Source organism: Pelodiscus sinensis, chromosome 2, assembly GCF_052426305.1.
Source record: "Pelodiscus sinensis isolate ZL-2025 chromosome 2, ASM5242630v1, whole genome shotgun sequence".
NCBI lineage: Eukaryota > Metazoa > Chordata > Testudines > Trionychidae > Pelodiscus > Pelodiscus sinensis.
In genome coordinates this window covers 77,719,603-77,742,937 of record NC_143053.1, presented here as the reverse complement: position 1 = coordinate 77,742,937, position 23,335 = coordinate 77,719,603, and the positions used below count along the sequence as shown (strand labels likewise).

General features: G+C 43.9%; 1 protein-coding gene across 2 annotated transcripts in view; it reads right to left on the bottom strand.

Moving 5' to 3' along the window:
* Positions 1 to 22,437, bottom strand: part of KCTD1 (potassium channel tetramerization domain containing 1) — a 136,201-nt gene extending 113,764 nt beyond the window's left edge. The window contains exon 1 of one of the 2 annotated variants that reach the window (XM_006127188.5): positions 22,283 to 22,437. In XM_006127188.5, coding sequence (XP_006127250.2) covers positions 22,283 to 22,291 — 9 coding nt within the window. In that variant the 5' untranslated portion in view covers positions 22,292 to 22,437. Of the gene's footprint in view, positions 1 to 9,101; positions 9,208 to 22,282 lie in introns of those variants that run through there. The other variant, XM_075920809.2, reaches the window with a different exon arrangement.
* Between the last annotated feature and the right edge of the window lie 898 nt (positions 22,438 to 23,335).

Here is a 23,335-nt window from a genome sequence, read left to right as displayed (position 1 = left end):
TAGGACTGCCTCTGTGAGGCCCCACTGCATATGCCCTCCCTGTTTGAGAGTGAAATATTGATAACGGAGTCTAGTCTTTCAACCCGTTGTGCACCAACCACACAGTAATTTCATCTGACCGCATTTCCTTGGTTTGCATTTCCTGTGTCGAAAGCCTCACTAAAGAGCAAGATATGAATGACCAACTCCACTCCAATCAGTTTTCCCCAAGTTTGCATCTTCCTATATTATGGTGTGCTCTGGACCAGTCTTAGGCCTAGTTTATACTTAAAAATTTTATTGGTATATGTTGATTAGGTGGGTGATTCAAAAAAAAAAAACCCCCAATGCAGATATAATGGGATAAAAGGTGACTTATATGCCTATATCTTGTTCCCCTTCACATATGGAAATAACTATATGGACCTATATATTGTATATTGCTATAATTGCAACTGCTGGGAGCAGGAAGGTTGTAACTAACTATACTGTACACTTACTATACTGGTATAGCTATACTTGTATAATTTTCTAGTGTAGACAAAGCTTTAGAATTTGAGAGCCTCCCAGCTTGAGACTTTACAAAGATCTATGTTATAAATATTCCATGCAACCCCCCCCCCCCACACACACACACAATACACATATAGAGATCAACAATCACAAGCACTCCTGTTTCTGTAATGTTAGATTCTAACAGAATTCTGAACAAGCTAAGGAAGGGTTAGGTCACACTTAAAACAGGAGCATAGACAGTGTGTCTAGGTAATGAGAATCAGTTTCCACAAAGATTTCTGCATTCTCACATGCTTTTTGTTTCTGAAGTCAGTTAATCATTAATATGGATTAACTCCTGTGCCCTATGGACACTTTACTAGGGTATTAATAAAATGCAAGAATGTACAGATATGCAGTGAGATTTTTAAAAGTCTCTAAATTTTTAAAGACTGCATAATGATTAAAAAGCCAAAGTCCCCATGGAATATTAAAAACATACAATTCCTGGTATTGCTGCCAAGAATCAGCACATTCTTCTTACATGTAGTTTCTTGATATTTTAGGCCGTACATATAGGAAATAAATGGAAACAGTGGGTGTGACTGTCTTGAAATGCAAAGTTCATCCCAGGACCAGGACTTGACTGACCAGCATTTATCCCTGATTTTCTGAGGTGCTGCTCCATGCCTTCCAGAGCCCTGCGAGCTCTGCCCCGCCCTCCAGCTTCCTTGCCCCACCAGCTGCGGGCTCTGGTGCCCCATGCAATCTGTTGACTCTGCCAGCAGGCTCCTTTCTGAGCCGCTGGCAACCTCTGCTTCTGATCCTCTCTAGTTTCAAACCACGGATGTTGCCAGACCAGAGAGTCCAACCTGTATCAGCTAAGAGACATTTAAGCTCAGCAGTGCCAGAACTTTATAGCCTCTCCACATAAGCACACTTATCACCACATTACAACTGCAGCAGTTCTCTATTTGAGGGAGACAAGGTTTTTGCTGAAACATCACCTAGCATGACTGGTCTCTCCAAATCACAACCTACCATTCTGTTTGAGGTGGGGAATCTCTCTGGTGGGCCAGTTCAATATGGAACACAAAATTAAGAACCACCTAATCTGATCTACAGGCAAGAATCATCCAACAGATGCATTCCTCTTGGACAAATAAATAGCCAGATGTTTCCATGTATGTTGCAGCTGACCCCTCTCATCCTCAGAGTGCTGAAGAAGATCAGTCAAGGTGGCCGATGTGGTGGAAGGATATAAGTAGGTTACGCACACCACCCGAGGCACCGTTTTCTGAGTAATGATGTCTTGTGCACAACACTACAGTATGGTTTATGCAAGCAAGAAAATAGTGTGGTAAATAGTTCTTCTCTGTAATAGGCTACAATCACCAACGTAGTATCAAGAGTCAAAATACCATCCATCTGTTGTAAATGAGTGGTTATTTGGGCAGAGTTGCTGAAGGGGACTCATTTGTGTTTGTTTCTATCTTTATTCCTAGGGGAATTCTGGGCTAAAAAAAATTTCTGCACACAATATTTTAAAATGCTCAAAATTGTATTTGTCAGAACAATGCTACACAATCATCCCAGTTTCAATCTGGGTTATTTCAAAACACCTGTCAGTAAGTATGTCTAACAATACAGACACAAAAATTACCAGAGGAGTAAAGAATTAAAGATCCCCATATGGCAACCCAGTGCCTGTTTCTGTCCCCTCCCAAGGCCCCGAGCCCAGCTGGGGAGATGGATACACACAACCCCTCTGCACCAGAGTTCATCCACAAGCCCCTCCCCCTGGCCGTAGACCTGAATCCCAAACTCCCAGAGCCTAATTTGAGCCCCCTATCCCAGCCCAGAAACCTGTCCCCTCCCCCCATATAGCCCAGGGATCCTGAGGGAGAAACTACCTGATGCTCAGCCCTAGCCTGGTGTGGAGTTTCCTGCACATCACTGCCTCCTTTTATCAGGGTGCATAGGGAACTGCAGCTAACCCTCTAGCTCTCTCTCACTCCTCCCAGTGGTGTCTTCTATATGTTAGCTGGGTGCTGCTGGATTTATTGGCCCCTAGTGGCAGCCAGCAGCACTGTAGCCCCATTTCTATGAGGGAAAAGCTGCATGCACAACATTAATTTCTGCATTGAACCAAGGATGTCCCTGGTAAACCAATCTGGTCGCCTACCATATTTGTTTTTCTTACTGCGTATATGGATAGTTTCTTCCTGTGCCTTCAATAAGGCTTCTTTAAAATATTGCCAGCTCTCCTGGACTCCTTTCCCCTTCATATTAGCATCCCAGGGAATCCTTCCCATCAATTATCTGAGGGAGTCAAAGTTTGCTTTTCTGAAGTTCAGAGTGTGTATTTTGCTACTCTCCTTTCTTCCTTTGGTCAGGATCCTGACATCTACCATCTCATGATCACTGCTTCCCAGGTTGTCACCCACGTCTACCCTGCTTCCCCTACTAGTTCCTCCCTGTTTGTGAGCAGCAGGTCAAGCTACTCATGGTCCTTGGTCCGTTCCTTCGGCACTTGTACCAATAAGTTATCTCCAACATTCTCCAAAAACTTCCTGGATTGTCTGTGTACTGCTGTATTGGTCTCCCAACAGATGTCAGGGTGATTAGTGTCCCCCATGAAAACCAGAGACTGAGATCTGGAAGCTTCTCTCAGTTGTCTGAGGAAAGCCTCGTCTACCTCATCCACCTGATCTGATGGGCTATAGCTCTCGCTAGGAGCTGCGCACCCCTGGCAGGAGGAGAGAGCTGTCAACCACTTTGAACAGCAAATGACTTTGCATGCTTCCCTGCCCTTCCTCTCTATTGGCCTGGGGTTAGGGGAGTGGCATCTTGTCCACCCCTGCTTTAGTCGCTGGTATGTAATCAGGGAACTCCTCAGCTTCTCAAGGTGGATTCTATTGTTTCCAACTATCTCATTACATAGAGGGGTTTAATTGCTCCTTCCACGTAGCCCAAAAGAAGGTTGCTTAGGATACCATATCAACTTTAACAAGGTCTGTGACTATGTATGAAAGTCACTTGATGACAGCCACAAACATCTTTCAGCATAACTTTTTTTGTCAATATGGTAAATAACCAAGACCCTTGGTTGATTTCTTGGGAGTGTAAATATAGGTCAACTTTAATAGGGCTCAATCCTGTGAAATTCGAAGCCCTTCCACCAAAGCCCATGAAAGCTATGAGCTCTAACTCTCTTGCAAGATCAGATGTATGGGGACTAGGAGACATGTACACTTGATTCACAAAAATGTTTTCTTGCAAGTAAGGAGTACATCCCACTACAGAAACCACATGGTCAGGACTTTTTCAGCAAAGAGAAAACAGTAGCCTGGCTGTTTTTTCCTCTCTCTCTTTCCTTCTTGCACACATCCAACAAGAACTTTTATCATAGCCTATAAAGGTGTGCATGGGAGAAGTTCCTCCAGAGATGCTCTGCACTCTTACTTATTTCGTGAGCTTCTCTGTAATGAACAGCATGTTGACACCAACATGGATTTGAAATTTAGCATCCAATAGTCTCAATCTCAAAACTGCAAGCCAAATGACTGGACTTTCCAATACAGATTTCTGTAACACTCAGGACTTTTCCCACACATACTGTGCTGCAGCAGAGCAACTGCAGTATTATAGTGTTCAGTGAAATCCCTGACTCCGCCAACAGGAGAGCTTTTCACTGGCATAGGTATTCTACCTCCCCAAGCGATGGTAACTATGTCAACATCAGAACAGTGCTATCTATCTCAGGGGTTAGGTCAGTATATCTGCATCGCTCAGTGGTGTGCATTTTCCACAATCTGGAGTGTCAGTTATACCAACCTAAGTCTGCAGTGTAGACAAAGCCACAAATACTTTGGCATTTAATCGAGAAGAGCATAGATCAGGACATGATGAATGAAAAGACCAAAAATAAGACACTTCCCCCACTGTGTAGCCAATGACTTACAAAATCTAAACAGGGAATAACACCTTACCAAGTTTTCACAGGAGCTTAACTATAGTAGACCTGATGGTCCACTATCCTATTATTGCCTGCTGGAAACAGAGGTCTAGGAATGCTCTCCTTTTCAGTTAAGAGCATCAAGTAGCCATACCGGATCAGACCAAAGGTCCATCCAGCCCAGTATCCTGTCTTCTAACAGTGACCAGTGCAAGTTGCCCCAGAGAAAATGAACAAAACAGGTAATCAAGAGGTCCATCCTGTCGCCCATTCCCAGCTTATGACAAATAGAGGCTAGGGACCATATCCCGGTCCGCAGTAGACCGTCTTGGTTACAACAAGTTTGCAGCCCACTGGACACGTGCAGCCCATTCAATAGCCTAGGTAGCTTATCACTGTTCTAGATTACCTAATCCTTTTTTAGTAATTCCTATCATTCTGTTACTTCAAGCTTTATTAGGTATCTCTGAAGTTATCCAGTCTTCTCTGGTCTTGAATAAGCTAATTAATTATGTCTTATCTGCAAAATTTGTCATCTCACCATTCAATATTTAATCAATGTATTTAAAAAAGTAGTCCTAGAGAAAAGTAAATCATCTAAATGATTTATAACTCCCTATTTTCCTCTCCAGGAATTGTGACATTTTCCTGGTCAAACAGTAGCATCTCTCTTTTTTTTTTAAACAAAGTACAGCATTTTAGATAGGGCCCCATATTTATTATCTGAATATAGTAGGAATGGGGTATCTTCCCTGCTGAAGAATGAAACAAAGTAGTAATTGCATCTAATTCTCAGGCTAGCAGACCCACCAATTCTCTTGAACATCTGATTTTCTTTATTATTTGTTTGTATTTACTCTTGAACATTTCCTCCCAGATCTCCTACTTCCAATTTTACATTTTTATACCTTAGTTTATGTTCCTATCTTTTTGACTTCACCACAGCTAGATTTCCATTTCCTGAAGGTCACCTGTTTGGTTCATCACACTGTTTGATCTCGCCTTTCCGCTTCCTTTTTGGTTTCAGGGGATGCATACCTCCTGTGACGCAGTTATGGTATGCTTAAATAGTTCCATGCTGAGGCTAAGGATTTTAATTTCTTCATTTTTACAGTAGTTTCCACCTCTTGCTACACCCTTTTTTCTCCTCCAAACACAGGGCATTTATTGGTTTGTATTTTTTCTTCAATTCAGTGCAGGTGTTAGTTGTTATGCTTTCCTTCCTACCCCAAAAGGCTATCACTGGGTTCCATTTTTTGTTATTTTTGTCACTTAATGCTGGCCTAGTTGTTGTCTTTGTCACACTTGCATTTCACATAAACAGCAAATGCAACCTTAAGCAAAGGTCTTTCCAGGGCATTTCAGGGGAAAATGACAAGTTATGAGATACTGCAACATACTTCACAAAGATCAAGGATACTAGCAAGATTCTAGAAAAGAGCTAGATGTGTTATCGAGCTGACATGCTCCAGGGAATAAGTGGCTGTGTTCCTGACTCTGAGCTTAGTTAAAAATGATTGCTAAACAAAAAGTGGAAAATGAGGGGAAAAAAGTCAGTTTAAAACGTATGACCACCACATGTTTTATTGTCTCACGGCTATTTTAGAACAAAACCCTTTCAACCAGTTTAAAATACCTGATGAGCAGCATTCAAACCTGGAGAGAGAAAATACATATTTGGAGAAAATGCCAAAAGCTTGAGGGAAAGGGGTTGAGGAAGATCTTTGCCTGTTCCCACTAAGTCCAATGAGAGCAGACATCTGAAGTGGAAAGTCTGAGGAGAACGACTAGTGTCTGAACATGAGCAAAGAGTTTGGATTTGGAGGCAAGGGACTGACAGCTTTACTGATGAGATTCTAGTAGGACAACCTACCAGATCTGTGCATATTCACTGACTTCACTAGGGCTCTGCAAGGATGCAGGGTCCTCCTGGATGTGGCCTGTAGAAGTCAGTGGAGAGACGGGGTCCATCTGTTCCAATATAACTGTATGTTTAGGATCAGAGTTGGGCAGTGGAAAAAAAACCCCAAGCCTACTTTTTTTGTTCTATGTTCAGAGTAATTTAAAAAATATACATTTCTGAATATACACACAGTTACTGACCTATGGCAGCCTATATAAAAGAGCTTGAAACTATCTGAGCTATACAAAAAGAAAGAAAAAAATATGCCTGCTAGGGCTGAAAAATCACTTTGGCAATAGATTACTTTTAACTTTAAGTCAGAAAATGCTTGGAAGGCATAATTTTGAAGTGTTAGGGAAACGTGGGTGATAACTGCTTGGGTGAAAGAGCAAATCTAGTCCATGGCTCAATTTACATAATGGTCCCAGCAAACAGAGAGACACTAGCAGAGCCAGCTGCCCATCAAGTGGAAGCAAAGGGAAGTGCACACAGATCTAAGCTTCAAAAAATCTGATAGAGTCCATTGATTTTCACAGGAAATGCTACCCCGCAAGCAGCTTAATCTGTTGTTGAGGCGGGAGAAGGGGGGAGAGAACATGACTAGTTTCCCTTACTAAACAAGGCAGCCCAACCCCTCTCCTTTTAGAGTTGCGGAGAAGATGCCAGCCTAGGGCTAGTTCTGATAGCCTTAATCATAGAAGTGGCCCTACTGACTTCATCAGGCTCATGTGAAAAATCTTGCAGAATTGTGCCTCCTCAAAAGGAGCAAAACAAAGACCAAAACAAACCAATACAGGGTGGGGAGAGCATGTATTCTAAATAGACAGGATCTGAAAGTAGCAGTTATTTTGGGGGAGAGTTACAGGAGAAAAAGGGGTGTCGAGAAGGGAGAGAAATAAGGTGGTATAGAGCAAGTGAAATACACAGTTTTGGTAGTAACTGAGGTATCCCCAAGTTTCACATAAAAAATTAGGTTGCAAACCCATTTCCTGTCCCACTGCACTAGCATCCAACTAATCTGGTCATCCCTAAGAGTGCTTTTGAAGGGTTTGCTATTCCTAAATAGCACAGCTTACCACACCATTAATTAGTCTATTTAAATCCAGGACAAGTCAGCAGTCCTCACTGACCTCATCTTACAATGTACTAAGCAGGAGAGAGAGTAGAGGTTACTTAGCAGCTTCCAGGAATGGGCTCTGAGATGGGGGACCAGAAACTGCTTCATTTTTCCCTCCCAAGAGGGCTTAACGGGGGAGGATTCTCTTACTCCCCTGGGCCACATTAAAATAAGTCTACTTGGCCTGTCCAATTTGCAGTTCAGACTTTCCATTTGATGGTCACCATGAACACCAAAGAGAAATGACCCAACTGATTTATTTTAACTTAATGTTGCATTAGTGTAACCAATACAAGACATTCCTATGATTTACAATCAAAAGAGTTTAAAAGGAATTACACACCTCAACAACTAAATACAAATCTTGGAAACAACAAATTACTGTATTTCATATGCTGCACTGCTACATCCATCTGATGATGTAGCAGCAGCACTGTACCTTAAATACACCTCAACACCCATATGTAAAAATTACTATTATCTTGTTCAGGTGGGGAAACTGAGGTACACGAGATCAGGATCACAGAGAAGGTGATCAGGGAACAGAACTTTTAACTCCCAATGATGTGCTTTGTTCACAAGATCATCCTTAAGTCTCCTTCACGCTGATAGCTTTTGAATTAGCTTCATAAAAGATCCAGTGAGACACAGTGATGAGAGTGATAGATAACTAGATTAGATACCTAGAGGCAATACAAGTGATTAGAATCATGTAGGGGGGATTCTAAACAGAGAAAAATTAAGACTAGAACTATTTCATTTGGAAAGAAGAAGAGTAAAAGATGACAGAATTGAATAACAAAATATAAATGGTGCAAACAAGGAGAAACCAGATGCTCTTAATAGTAGAAAGAGTAGAGAGAGTAGAGGACACTTGATGGAATTTAAAAAGACATCAGCATTTAAGTGGGTATCTGTAACTCATCTGTGGCATCTATATTACTATAGCAAAAAGTTTAGTAAGATTTTAAAATAACTTAAGGTTTATGATAATCTACCGTTACACTAGCTAGAAGAAGATTTATAATAGAATACCACCTACCTCTTACAAAACACGTGTCACCCACCCAACTCAGAGTGCTTTACATTTTGCACACAAAGAAACTGATGCACAGGGGGACTGTAACTTACTCAAGGTCACAAGCAGAACCAGGAATAGAATTCAGGCATCCCAAGTTCCAGTCCCCTGCTAGAGCTAGAACATTACATAACCCTTTCCTCAGTTTTTTTAACAATACTATCCTTCTATATTCTCTTCCACAGGGACCTCTATATTTGGTACAGCCTCCCTGACATCAGTCACAATGCCCAAACAGTCTCATATTTCAGATCATGCTGATCATAACCAGTACCAGGAAGAGGTGTCTTTCATTACAATCTTGGCTCAGGATACAAGATCATAAAATGAGATCCATTGTGATAGTAAGTGGAAATCCACATTGGGACCTTCTCTCAAAGCCAAACAAGATTCTGTCTCAAATTAAATAAAGTCCCTGAGTAACTTTATGTTTCAACTCAAGTGAAAGTTATTTCTTAAACTGCTCTGGTCATGGGAAACCTTGGGTAGACAGCATATAGTTCTACATATTTAAGAGCAAAAGCCAAATGAACATTGAATGTTTTTGCCCAAGGATAAATCAGATACATACCAAACTCCTCTTAGAGCTATGAAGAATTTTTCTCTAAACCTGGGAATCTTTCTTCTATGGCTACCAGCACTTAGAGGCATCCAACCCTATTTCTGAATTCCTAATTGGATGATGAGCCTCACCTGCTCTGAGTACTCCAGGTTCAACAAATAACTCAGGCCCAGAGCTACCAAGGGATTTAGATACTACTGTCATAGAATACCCGCTCATATAATCCTGTAGCCACCTAAATGCTCTAGGTGAATACATTTTTCCCTGTACAAGTTCCCTAGGCATTTAAGTTTCTGTCAGTGAGCATTTATATTCAGGTAGGTTTCTGGGCCCCAATTTCATACATAAACCCCAGCTCAATCTTTACACCTGGTGAAGATAGGCACTGCCCCGCCTACGTCATCTGCAGGTGTGCTCAGAGCATAATAACTCCACACAAAATGGGGGAGGAGGTAGCTCAGGCATTCATATGGGAGATCCTAATGTAGTGCTCAATTTGTAATGGAAGCAGTGTTGGGGCTCAAGCAATTTTTTTACATTCATAACAGATGCAGCAAGCCCAGAGGTGCCAGGGCTATAAACTGCCATGCCTAGAGGCACAAACTTCAACCTTAGTAAGTCCTAGCACATATTAAGCACTGTCCCAATTCAATATTCCTCTCTGCCTGATGAGAAGGATCTCCCATCTCAACTGGACTATTCAATATTCTGATGTGGGGCTCTCTCATCCTTGCCTGTTGAAGCTGTTCAACTTTGTATAAACTGATTTAATATTAATTGGGTCAGCAAAAGTATGTGTGACTCATAGGACTGGAAGTGACCTCAAGAGTCCAGGTCCCTACATAGTCCACTGGTTGGGACATTCATCTGAGAGATGGGAAACCCTATTCAAATCTCTTCTCCTTAATGGGCAGAGGAGGAAACTGAAACAGAGTCTCCCACATCTTGGAGGAGTACCTTAACCACTAAGGTAAAGATAATAAGAGAGCATCCCTCTTCCACCCCAGCTGTCTGTGGAGGCTAGCATGCCCATAGGCTGCTTTTGCAAGTATGACTAAGGCACCTAACTCAAGGAGAACATTGCCAGTTGTGGATTGCAAGAAGTAAGTGTCTCTCTTGAGCCTGTTCTTATCTTGGTGAAAGAGGTGGGACTTTTGACTCATCGCTCTCATTGGTATCTCTGAACAGCCACCTTAGGCCACTCCATGGCTCCTGTGCTAGTAGTTTTTGTGGATCCCATTCTCAGGTACTTGTCTTTCCCTATGTGTTGTATAGGAAGCTTAGGCACTCAACACTGGCTTTGCGGGTTCCAGTGATTTTCAAAGTACCTGTAGATTTGGCATGCAACACCTAAGTCCTTTGGAGATTTGGGTCTCAGCTGCTTTCTCCCATCTCCACAGAACTGAAAGAACTGCTCGCTCTCTCTCTCTCTCACACACACACACACACACACAATCCCTTTTCAGTCCACACAAAACAGAGCTAAACTCATTTTCCATGCTTGCCAATTTGATAATGTAACTGTCATTTGAACATCTCAGATGGTTCCCCATCTTCCATTGCTTCATATTTAAATTTAACCACCTTGAAGGATCTCCATAACTGTCAAGATTCAGTTTGCTCTCTGTCTCTTCTGCCATGCTAATGTTTCCAGCTTTATTTACCCATTTCTCAGCTTCCCCTACTCTCACCTCTATGCATCTGTAACTGGAAAAACTTAAAGAACAAATAATTGTCTAGCAGCATGTTAAAGACAAAACATGTAGATGAAAACCATGTAGGGAAAAATAGTGAATTAGAGCTTCATGTAATATGAACACTCTATGACTCTTCCTCATGGTCCTCTATGGTTGGTACAACTTCCCTGATATCATCCAGATTTAAATCTCACTTAAAATCCCTCTATGCCATCCTGCTTACAGTGAATGAAGCTTCCATGCATAAATTAGGTTTCATCTGCCTATTATTGCCTATTCATCTCCCTATACTTTTTGTGTTGCTTCTGGTAACTTGTTTTTCTACTTGTTAATCCACAGATTGTGAGGTCCTTGAAACAGCGACATCTGACTTCACTGTTTGAAGAGCCTGGTATGCAGTGGGCACTTATTGAGTTAAAGTATGTTTTGAGACATACAGGCTTGGTCACAGAGGCAAAATGTCAAATTAGATGGATCACTGATCTATTCTGGTAGGACAATTTAAACATACCTCTAGTATAATTCACATGGAGAAGTAAAGCAATTCTGACTCTACAATATTGCTTTACCCTAATTTTCAGCTTCTCTAGCAAGCTCTAAAAGTCTTAGCCTCTGAGGATTATCAATATTTTCTAAGTCTGCTACTCCTCTCTTCTCTTCCCTCCTTTCCCCGCCTATGACAACACTGATTTCTGAGCAACAGTGGTTATCACTATTAACTAGTTGTTGATTGCCAGCAGTATGCTCTGCCTCTTGCACAACAGCGAAGGCTTGGGTCCTTCCTCAGAGGCTATAATCCAGTTGGGTACAAATAAACCAATTCTCACAGAGAGTACATCAGGTGATCAGTAAGTCAAAGGGAAGTTCTGGCTGCTGAGGGCTTGGGCAACAGACTTTGTTTATATTTATTACATCTTTATTCATTTTTACAGAGTAAGATGGAAATGAAAAGAATACAGACAAATAAACAAGGGAAACATCAAGTAACATTACCAAGTAATCAATATTAAATTATATACTGCAAGAAAGAAGACAGAAAAGCCTGGAACAAGGATTCTCAAACTTCATTGCACCACAACCCCTTTCTGGCAACAAAAATTACTACATGATCCCATGGGGGACCTATTTGAAATCATGGGATGGTGGGCGGGCGAAGCCTGAGCCCCACTGCTCTGAGAGCCCAAGCCCCAGCAAGGAAGGGTGGGTACCACAGCTGAAGACTTAAGGCATGAACTTTGGTCCAAGGGCTAGGGTTTCATTCCCAGACTCCAGAAAGTCTAAGCCAGCCCTGGTGACTCCATTAAAATGAATTAATGACTAGGGATGCATAGGATTAACCAGTTATCCTGTAAGCATTACTGCCTTACATTACAAAGATAACTTCCCCAATTATCACCTCTAATGTCATTAGCTCACAGACATTTACCTTCCTCCCCCCCCCCCATCCCCCTTCTGTTCTGAAATGTGATTTGTCCTTTTCATATGTGTTCATTTTTTAATTGTATCCTTTGGTATATATGGTTGTGACAATTTTCTTCCACTATTTGATCTGAGGAAGTGGGTCTGGCCCACAAAAGCTCATCACCTATTAAACCATCTTGTTAGTCTTTAAAGTGCTCCATAGTCCTGTATTTTGTTTCTGCCTTACTGGAGTAACTGGTGGCCTACTTCAGTTGGAGCAGCTCCCTGCTGCAGGATTCCGGTTAAACGTATTGTTTAACTTTTAAAATGGGATTTTAAATCCCTAGTCATGACCCACTTCAGGGTCCCAACCCAAAGTTTGAGAGCTATTGGCCTAGAAGATAGAGCCAGGAAGAAAATAAAGATTAATCCATAAAGCAGACAACAAACAACCTCTGGTACATGTAGTCCTTGTTATTTCAGTGGTAATGTTAACCGATATTTGTTTACTTTGAAAGATGTAGACCAGTGGTTCTCAATCTTTTTGATACTGGGGACCAGTAAACCCATTCACAAGCTTTTGGAGGACCGGTAACATTTATTTGCAGATCTGAATATTCATTAAGCAAATGATGAATATGCAAATAAATTGTTTCTGGTCCTCCCAAAGCCCTCAGTGCCAACAGGAGCTGGCCCGGTCTACTGCCCTGGGCGGTTTCCCCAAGGTATCTACTTCACCTGTTGGGACTGGTAAGGTTTGAAGGTCCCTCATAGGCCTGCCGGGTGACTCGGCTTGTAGGGGCCCCGGAGATCAGGTGAGTGGCCCTGTGTCCTCTCCCCGAGTCGTGCCTGCATTTGTGGGTGAAACCACAGCCCGCACCCTACCCCCGGGGCGTGTTGCTGGCTCTACTTGTCCGGCGGATTGTTCCGCCCCAGCTCCTGGCCCCAACCCCAGCCACTTTATCGACTGGTGCCGGCTCCCCCGGCTGTGTCCGGCGCCAGGTGTTCTGCGTTGGTGCGCACGGTGCATGGCCTTCCGCTGGGTCGTAGTGCCTGTCAGATCTAATCCCACCACCCAGGAGCATGCCCAGCAAAGATGCCCCAGTGGCGAGCTCTCGCCCAAGAATCGTGCACAAAAAATTTTCTGAGGACCGGTATTTTTTTTTTTTTCTAAGGAGCGGTACTGGGCCGTGGACCACACTTTGGGAAACGCTGATGTAGAGAAAAATGTTTGTTTTCATCAAATTCTCTTTTAAATTCTTTGGGTTTTTGCCTAAATGAAATTTAGAACCCAAGAATTTTGAGTCTGAGTTATAAAAGTTTTGGTTTTCAGTTTGATGAAAATTAAAAAATGAACATTTTTCTTTAAAATTTGTTAAAGGTGTTTTCCATTGACAATTATTTGATGGATAACTATAACCAGTTTTAGTGAGTGACACCACCAATTCCATGAGTTCAACAAAAGTGTTATAAAAAATAAACAGGCATAGATGGTGAATTGTTTTGTTGAATAGCCTTTTTTTACAGGCTTCTACAAATTATATTTTAAGATCGGAAATATCCCAATGAGCTCACAATGCCACATCTTTTGGATTTGATGACAATGTCTTTTTAAAAACTTTGTAAATGTTATTGATAGGAAGGAATTAGCTATGTTACTTTACTGTGTCTCTCCATTGCTTAAACTGACTTACACAAAACAATTTGGCCCAGATCTTCTGGGATATTAGGCATTTAACTCCCATAAATATTAATGAGAGTTACGCATGCACATACCTTTGAGATTACGTGATTACTTTTGTTGGTAATAACTTCTAATGTTTCAAATAAATTGCTCTGTCCTAGACAGCCTAACAAGAGTTGGAGAGGTAGGCTAATACCTTGAGGTCCTGATCCAAAGTCTACCAAAATACAAGTGTCAGTCAGTCAATGGAGGAGACTTGACTTTGACTCATTCCTTTAAGATCTCTCTGCTAGCAATCAATGAACAGAATGCAGATATGCATTGCTTTACATAAATTACATGCAGGGCCCAATCTGCTAGGTGAGCCCAGACAACCTAGCACCACACAAAGGCTGTGTCTACACAGGCATGAATTTCCGGAAATGCTTAAAATGGCATACTATTCCGTTTTCAGTTTTTCCGGAAAAAGAGATCTACATTGGCAGGCTGCTTTTCCAGAAAAGCCCTTTTTCCGGAAAAGCGTCTGTGGCCAATGTAGACGCGCTTTTCCAGAAAAGAGCCCCGATCGCCATTTTCGCGATCGGGGCTTTTTTCCAGAAAAGACTATTGGGCTGTCTACACTGGCTCTTTTCCGGAACAGTGTTCCAGAATAAGGACTTATGCCCGAGCGGGAGCAGAATAGTTTTTCCAGAATAGCTGATTTTGTACAGTAGAGCATCGTTGCTTTTCCAGAAATTCAGGGGCCAGTGTAGACAGCTCGCAGCTTATTCCGGAAAAGCGGCTGATTTTCCGGAATAAGTGGCCCAGTGTAGACACAGCCAAAATGAGGTGGAAGCCAGATACAGGATTTCCCTCAATCTTTCACCTATTGGTTAGGGTACTCACCTGGGATTAGGGCAGTGGTCACCAACCAGTAGATCAGGATCTACCAATAGATCTTAGAGTCTCTGCCAGGTGATTCTGACTAGTTTGGCCAGGGAACTATCAAGCGCTGGCACTTCAGTTGTCCTCCACTCACTATCATGCTGCTCCTGCCCTCTGCCTTCTGCCTTGGAGCTTCCCCCCTGGGAGCCTCCTGCTTGCTGTACACTGTGTGGGAGGGAGAAGGGGGGATGTGCTGATGCCAGGGTGTCCCTCCTCCCCCCACTCCTGTAACTTATCTTCACACAGGGAGAAGGGGGTGGAAGGAGCCTGGCAATGCAAATCGCTGTCTCACACTGTGGCTACGTCTACACTGCAGGCTTTTTGCGCAAGAACAGCCAGTCTACACAAATAAATGTACAGTACAGCATCAGAAAACAGGGCTTCTTCCAGAAGAGTTATTCCTTTCTCCACGAGGAATAAGCCCTCCTGCGCAAGAGCTCTTCCAGAAGATGGCAGTGTAGACAGGCAACATGAATTTCTTGCACAAGAAACCCCTATGGCTAAAATGGCCATCAGAGCTTATTTGCGCAAGAGAGCGTCCACACTGCCATGGATGCCCTTGTGCAAAAGCACATCTCTTGTGCAAAAGCACATGAGAGTGTGGACGTGCTCTTGTGGAACACCTTTCGCACGAGAACTCTTCCGCAAAACAGTTCTTGTGCAAGAAGCCTGCAGTGTAGATGTAGCCACATGTGTGTGTCTCAGTTACTCTGACAAACACATGCGCTACATCTACATTGGCAAGATTTTGCATTAAAGTATTTGCGCAAGAGAGCATTACACTGGCATGTGCTTTTGCACAAAAGTATCTGTGCCAGTGTAGACGTGCTCTTGCACAAGAAAGCTCCGATGGCCATTTTAGCAATTGGGCTTTCTTGCACAAGAAATTCATGTTGCCTGTCTACACCGGCCTCTTGCACAAGAACAGTTGCGCAAGAGGGCTTATTCCTGACCAGGAGCATCATAGTTCTTGCACAAGAAGCACTGATTTCACACATTAGAACGTCAGTGTTCTTGTGCAAGAACTCCCTGCCAGTGTAGACAGGCAGCATATTTTTGCACAAAAGCGGCCGCTTTGGCACAAGATTGCACCAATGTAGACACAGCCAGACTATCCTGCACTCTCTTCTCCCAACCCAACATATACAGTAAACTTCTGATAATCCGGCACCTTTAGGACCCAGGGGGTGCCGGATTATCAGATATGACGGACTATCAGAAGCGGGGGGGGCTATGAGGGGCTGGAGTGGGGTGGGAGGGGATGCCACCCCAGACCCTCATAGCCCCCTTACGATAGTCCGACTCTGCCCCAGGCATCCCTGATTCAGCCGCTGCTGGTCAGTTTCAGCAGCAGCTGAATTGGGAATGCCTGCAATAGAGCAGCTGGGGTGCTGCCGGGTTGGTCCCACAGCGCTGAGGGGCGGCGCTACGGCACCAACCCAGCAGCACTCCAGCTACTCTTGGGGACACCTGGGACAGAGCAGCTGGCATACTGCCCGGTTGGTCCTATAGCGTTGCCCCTCGAGGCTGAGGGACCAACCCGGCCGCACCCCAGCTGCTCTTGGGGACACCTGGGGCAGAGCAGCTGGAGTGCTGCTGGGTTGGTCCCGCAGCGCCAAAGGACGGCGCTGCGGGACCAACCCGGCAGGACCCCAGCTGCTCTGCCCCAGAAGTCCCCGATTCAGCCGCTGCTGAAACAGATCAGCGGCTGATTCCAGGAAGCCCGGGGCAGAGTTGCTCTGCCCTGGGGCTTCCTGGAATCAGCCGCTGATCTGTTTCAGCAGCGGCTGAATCGGGGACCCCTGGGGCAGAGCAGCTGGGGTCCTGCCGGGTTGGTCCCGCAGCGCCGTCCTTTGGCGCTGCGGGACCAACCCGGCAGCACTCCAGCTGCTCTGCCCCAGGGGTCCCCAAGAGCAGCTGGGGTGTTGCCGGGTTGGTCCCGCAACCCCGAGGGGCAGCACTACGAGACCAACCCAGCAGCACCCCAGCTGCTCTGCTCCCGGCTTCCCCGATTCAGCTGCTGGTCAGTTTCAGCAGCAGGTGAATGGGGGAAGCCTGTCCGGCTGCCCCAGCACTTCCGGGTTCCTGATGGTGCCGGACCATCAGGAGTCCCGGAGCATTGGATGCCGGACTAATGGAGTTTTACTGTACCTGGGGAGTAGTTGTTACTTCTGCTACTGCTTGCGAAATGTGTTTTTTGGCTTGTGACTGGTCTGTGCATTTCATAATTTTCATCTCTCTTATGCTTAAATTTAATTATTTCAGTAGAGAGTTCTAAAATGCCTAATCTGTCATGGCTGGAGTTATTATCCTTATGGAAATTGTTGCTCCTGGAAGTGGCTGGCGTGTTCCTGTAGCCCCTTGGAAAGGCAGAGCAGGGGGGTCTCCACATGCTGTCCTGGCCTGCAGACACCACTCCTGCAGCTCCCATTTATCAATAACAGGGAACCATGGCCAGTAGAAGCTGTGGGCTTAGTGCCTGTAGATGGGGGGCAGCACAAGTCATCATGGAGCCATTGCTGTACGTGCCAGCTGCTTTCAAGAGTGGTGCAGGACCAAGTGGTGCAGGACCAGGTCAGGAGTAAGTCTGCCTTAACCCCACTGCTCTACCACCTAGAAGCTGTCTCAGTTAAACAGTGTCCAGCCAGAGCCTGTTTCCTGAACCCGTCCCAGCCCTGAATCTCCTTGTGCACTCAACCTGCTCCAGACATGAGTTCCCTTGCATCCAAACTCCTTCCCAGAGCTTGCACCCTGAAACCCCTCCTGGACCCCAATCTCCTACCCTGGGCTAAGCCAGGAGCCCCTCCTACACTCCAAACCCTTTGGCCCAAGATGAGAGCCTGCACCCCAACTCCCTACCCCAGCCTGGTGAAAGTGAATGAGGTTTGGGGAGGAAAGGAGATGGCATGAGCAAGGTAAGGCCGCAGAGAAGGCAGTGGAGCAGGGGTGGGGGCCTCAGAAGGGGCAAGAAAGAAGTGGGTCAAAGGTATTTGGGTTTGAGGTAGATCTTACATTGAAAAAAGTGATCTTGTGGTTAAAAAGGTTGGAGACCTCTGGGCTAGGGAAACCACCCATTCAAGCTGCCCTTTGCAAAGGAATTTGAACAGGGATTGGCCACCCCTCAAGTGAAATGCTCTGACCACTGCACTATTCTGATGTGGGTATCAATTGCTTCCATTGACATCATTCCACTTGAATTACATAGTAACAGGGCCAAAGAAAGTGAATGATTCTATAGCCCCTTGGTTAGGGCAGCATCCTGAAAGATAGCAGATCCTCACTTAATTTCTTTTCCCTACTCAGGCAGAGGGGGGACTTGAACAAGTGGCCTACCATAGCAAGCTCTAACCACTAGGCTAAAGTTTATAATAAGGAAGGTCCTTAGAACTAACCTCAACTGACCAGGAGCCGCTTGATTTTGGTGGATACTGTCCAGCATAGGATTAAAAAGGTGCCTTCAGAACCTAGACTGAATTTTATAGACACCAAACACCGAATATAGCAAATAGGCATGTTTTACAATATAGTGACTATAGTTGATCCAAAAATGGTAAAGAGTTTTAAAGGAGTTTTCACATTCATTTTCATTCCACATATTTCAAAAAGGACTGATTTTCCATATATTCAAACATTTTAATTTTGTCTCCCCTATTTTTTAAACCCCAATATTTCCTTTTCCCTTTCCCTTCCCCCCATTTATTCACTAAAATTAGGGGAGGAAAGAGGGGAAAAAATGAAGACCTAATTTTTTAAAGGGAATAAACCCAATGTTTTCATTTTAAAAAAGCCTTTGCAATTAAAATTTTACATTTCAAAAAAGTCGAACCATTCTACTAGTAACAAATCATTAAGATGGATACTTTGCAGATGTTCTGCATCAGAAAGGTATTTGGGATCAATGCATCTAACTCAACTGCACTGAAGGTTCCTTCAACATGGGAGTGAGTGACTTCTCTAGCTCAAAAGAGGTATGCAGGTCATTTACATGTTGGATTTCCATTGTGAATGAAAAGAGCAGGCATTTTTGTAAACAAAGTCATTTAATTTTTAATGAATGGAAGTTTTGATCATGCAAAATAATTTAATCCCAATTTTCTCCACCCTGAAACACAGGATTTCGTCTAGTGAAACCCAAGTGTTACTTCTGAGAAATCAACAAAAGCAACACTAGCCATGTGCAATTAGTACATTTTATAAACAAAACATCCCCATTTTTTAATCATGTAGATACAAAAAACTGGAACAGAAAATAAAAATATCTTGATAGCAAAAGTAGTCAATGTTTCAAATATGCAGGGCTCGACAAATAATGTAATCTACATGCCCATGGCGAGTAGATTACAACCCGGAAGAGCCAGCACAGAGCGATCTGTGCATGCACAGAACCGTGCAAAACCATGCGGCTGGCGAGCGGGGCTCACCGCCGCTTGGCGAGCCCTGCAAATATGTATAGCAGAACACAGTAATTTGTCTTTCAAAAAGTACTTACAAAAAAAATCACTAAGAAATATGTAACTTTTCTATACAGATCCATTCAAAACTGAATATCAAATCACAGGTGACTATCAATCTGATTTAAATCAAAGTAACTGTGTTGGAGTTAATGGTTACAACACCTTATACTGGCAGAACATCAGAACCTGTCCCACTAATCCCAGCTCTATCATTTAAGGTGCACTGCCCCCTTAGCTCACTATAAGATATGCAATTTGAGAAATGCAAATTGTACATCTTATTTCGATTCTATTTTGAAATAGGCCATTTTGAAAATTGGTACGTCTACACAGTGCCAAATTTCGAAATAACATGCGGAACGAGGTTTACAGGGATGCCAAAATAGCAGGTCCACTATATTTCGCAATAGAGAACATGTTCAAAAGATGTGGGGTAGCTATTTTAGGATACCTCTGGTATCCCAAAAAAGCCTTGCAGCGTAGACATACCCTAAGATGCTAAGTGGCCTATGGCAAATCCCTGAATTAATTTATATCTGTTGTTCTACCTGTAAAATGGTGAGAATTCTTGCTAACCTTACATGGAGATTCTAGGAATTAGTTAAATGTTCATAAGGTATTCTGAATACGCAACGTTGATAAATGTTATTATTTTCATCACCTAAATTTATTAAATATTTAGGTATTTACTCGCTTTAGCATAATTCCTTTAATAACCATGACCCAAAACCTGAGATCCTTATTTATTTGTACACATCAGTAGAAATTTAACCCAAGTAAAGATTAAACACCACTGAGTAAGGAATTTAGGCTTTGGGCTCCTCATTTTTTAGAATAAAGAGAAATTATTATATAGATATTAAGTCGCTTTTCCATTTTCAAATATTATAAAAAAATCAATGCCTAGAATTTGTCCCAATCTAATCTGTTAAGAGTTTAGAGAGGTGAATGTGCACATTATCTCACTCAGAAGGGTCCAAATGATAAAAGTACTGGGATTCCAGTCTCTGTTTCATTATTGTAATACAAATACACTAAGTTGATGTTTGCAGACATAGTTGATATTATTCAAACAGAGATTTAAAGAACTGTAAACACAATAGTAATCTTACAGCTATAAGAGGGACCTCTAGCGTGTGCTAGAACATTTCCGTTATGCTTCAGGCATAATTAATACAACAAAATCACTGCAGTCATTTTCAAAATGTGGTATTTCACTATGTGTCTGAGTAATTAGTTAAAATGTCCTCTTAAGTATGTGGTTTAACCTAATCAATGGAAATTGAAGATTCATTTTTATAAATAGAGAAGACACAGACCAACTTTCCTACATTTGGAAAACTTCTACACTGTTTGGTTATCTTCATTGCTATCACACTGTGCAATTACCAAAAATCCAACAGTGTTATCACTATAATAATTGCTAATCGTTCACATTAAAGTTGCACTTGGAGTTGGGATCAAGACTACATGCTGACAAACTATTTAGTGAACTAATAGTCCCATCTTACATCATAACAAAATATAAATAAATTTCCCTTCAAATCAAGAACAGCATAGTTAAAATATTAAGTTAGAAATGTCTGAAATAGCTTTGCAAGTGAAAAGTTAGTAGGGTTAGAGGAAATATACTTAGTTTTAAACTAGACAATCTAACAACAGTTTACAAGTGAAGGGCTATATTTAAAGAAGACTGTGTTTCGCATATTCAGATGTGTCAGGTATATCTGAACACGTTTTTCCTTTTCTTCAAACTCATGAGGTCTCTTCAAAAAGTCTACTGCTGAGAAGGTAAAAGCATTTTGCTCGTTTTTAATTTGCTAAAACAATCCAAGCATGCTTGGTACCCAGAGGGTATTCCCAAATAAACTTGTATCTAGCTGCCAGCTTAGCTGATTGAGAACAGAAGGGGAACATTTCTTAAAGAAGGAGAGTAGATCAACCCGTCCTGTCTGTACTGCGAAGGGGGAGGGAAGCCCACAGGCTCCAAAGAAAAAGAAATTGGGCTGCAAGGGGCTAGTTTGCAGGATCCACGCAGGCAATGCTCGCCCAGCGCTGTGCGCCCCAGAGCCGCGCCAGGGCGCCGAAGCTGCAGGGATACCGGGCAGTTCCTGGGCGCTGCCGCTCCAAGCAGCAGCTCCCCTTTCAACTTGCGGTAACTCTCGGCAGCCTGCCCGCCCCAGCCCCAGCCCCAGCCGCTCGGGGCTGTCGGAAGCGGCTTTGGCAGCAGGACAATGGCTGAGTGCGCGGCAGGGGCCCGGGGCACGTGGCTGCTCGGCGAGGGGGGAGAAGAGCCCAGCCTTGGCCGGGCCCCACGGCGGCGCCGAGCGCGGCTTTCCAGGCCCCGGCAGGTTTCTCTTTGCAGACGCGCGCCGCTGGCCCCGGCCACCCCCCTGCAGAGGCGGCGATGGGGCGCAGGCCCGCCAGGAAGGCAGCAGCGAGCCCAGCCCCGGCTAGTCCCTGCAGCTCCCCCCCGGCCCGCTCCTTGCGGCCCTGGAGGGCGCGGGGGGAGGAAACCCGGGCCGCGTGTACCGGGAGGTCCCCCAGCGAGCAGGGCAAGCGAGCTGCGCAGCCCCACAATGGCGCCGCGCCCGCCAGCACGGGCAGCAGCTGCCGAACAATGCGAGCCCGGCCGAGCCCGCCTGGCAGCGCTCAGCGGAGCCGAGCCGCCCTGCCCCCAGCCACGCTCACGCGCACCCCGGGAGCCAGGCAGAGCAACCCGCTGCAGCCGCCGCGGCGAGCTCGCCGGCAGGGCTGGGCGGGAAAAAAAAGGGGGGGGGCAGGGAAAATCCCGCTGCACCTCCCCCGCCTTATCCTTCCCTGCACGCTCACAGCGGAGCTCGCATCCCCCTCACCCAGCGAGCTAGAGGTGGGAGATTTGCCAGCCCCGTGTCTCTCTCCCTCTCTGTGGCTATAGGAGGGTGCAGCGCTCTCCCATTGCCTGGCACATGCGTAAAAGCGAGTTGCGCCCAGAGTCCCAGCCATACCCTCCGTAGCAAATAATAACAATCCCAAACAGGCAGATCTTACCTGAAACATTGAAGCCACAAAGTCTCCCTCGCGCGCTCTCGCTCTTTTTTCCCCAAGTCCTTTTTCCTTTTTTTCCTCCCCACTTCCGATATTTCCCTCTCCCAGCAGCGATCTGCTCCCCTCGCTACACCAGAGAGAAATGCAATAGCTTGGCTAAGGTAGACAGAACAAAATACAGAGAATAGTTGCTCCAGGGCTTTGAAACCCCTCAAGGCAAGGATCAGGATACAATTAGCTCATGTCTCTACCTCTAGTCTAAATCAATCTCCACAATAAAAGTTAAATTAAATTAACTGATCACACGGGCATAAAATTGATCTCCTTCAAAACGTGCATATATATATATAGATAGATAGATAGATAGATAGTTATAACATGCAATTTTTAAAAAAACGTTTTGGTGGAAAAGAGAGTCTCATTCCAGCCTCCAACTTGCGTTTTACTCTCCTCTTGCACAGAAAAGCTGATTTTAATCGTTGTGATTAGTTTTGATGTAACGTTTCCGCGGGCGATTTCTGCAAATGGATGGAGTGTTTCTTTGCCAGAAGAGGGAAAAGCAGCAGATGATGATAATTATAAGGATTGTTGGTTGTTTCTTTTTATTATTATTTGTATTTAGATTTGCCTCTTCACTTTCCCGAGCTGACCTGACATTTGCCATTGCACTAAGGTCGTACAACTTGTTGATTAGGATCACCTCCCGGTTTGATCAAGGGAAATGTGATAATTTGGCAAAGGAGCCACACATTTTCTGTTCCCTTGGCTATAGAACTTCCCAAATGACGTGTATAAAAATAAGCACATGGAGCCTGCTTTGCCCCAATCAAGTCTGAATCAATGCCTGGGGGTAATACACAAACACATTTCAAATGTTCAACCATGCAGAATTGCAAAAAGATTGAAGGAGTTTCACTGCATTTTTTTTAAACAGCAAAATTAAAAGAAAACAAATCCATGTAAGCAAATCCAGGAATTTACCATTTAGGTTCATGTGACTTTGCTCACAAATGCTGCTAACTTTCTTTCTCTAATTATCAAATTAAAATGGAACCT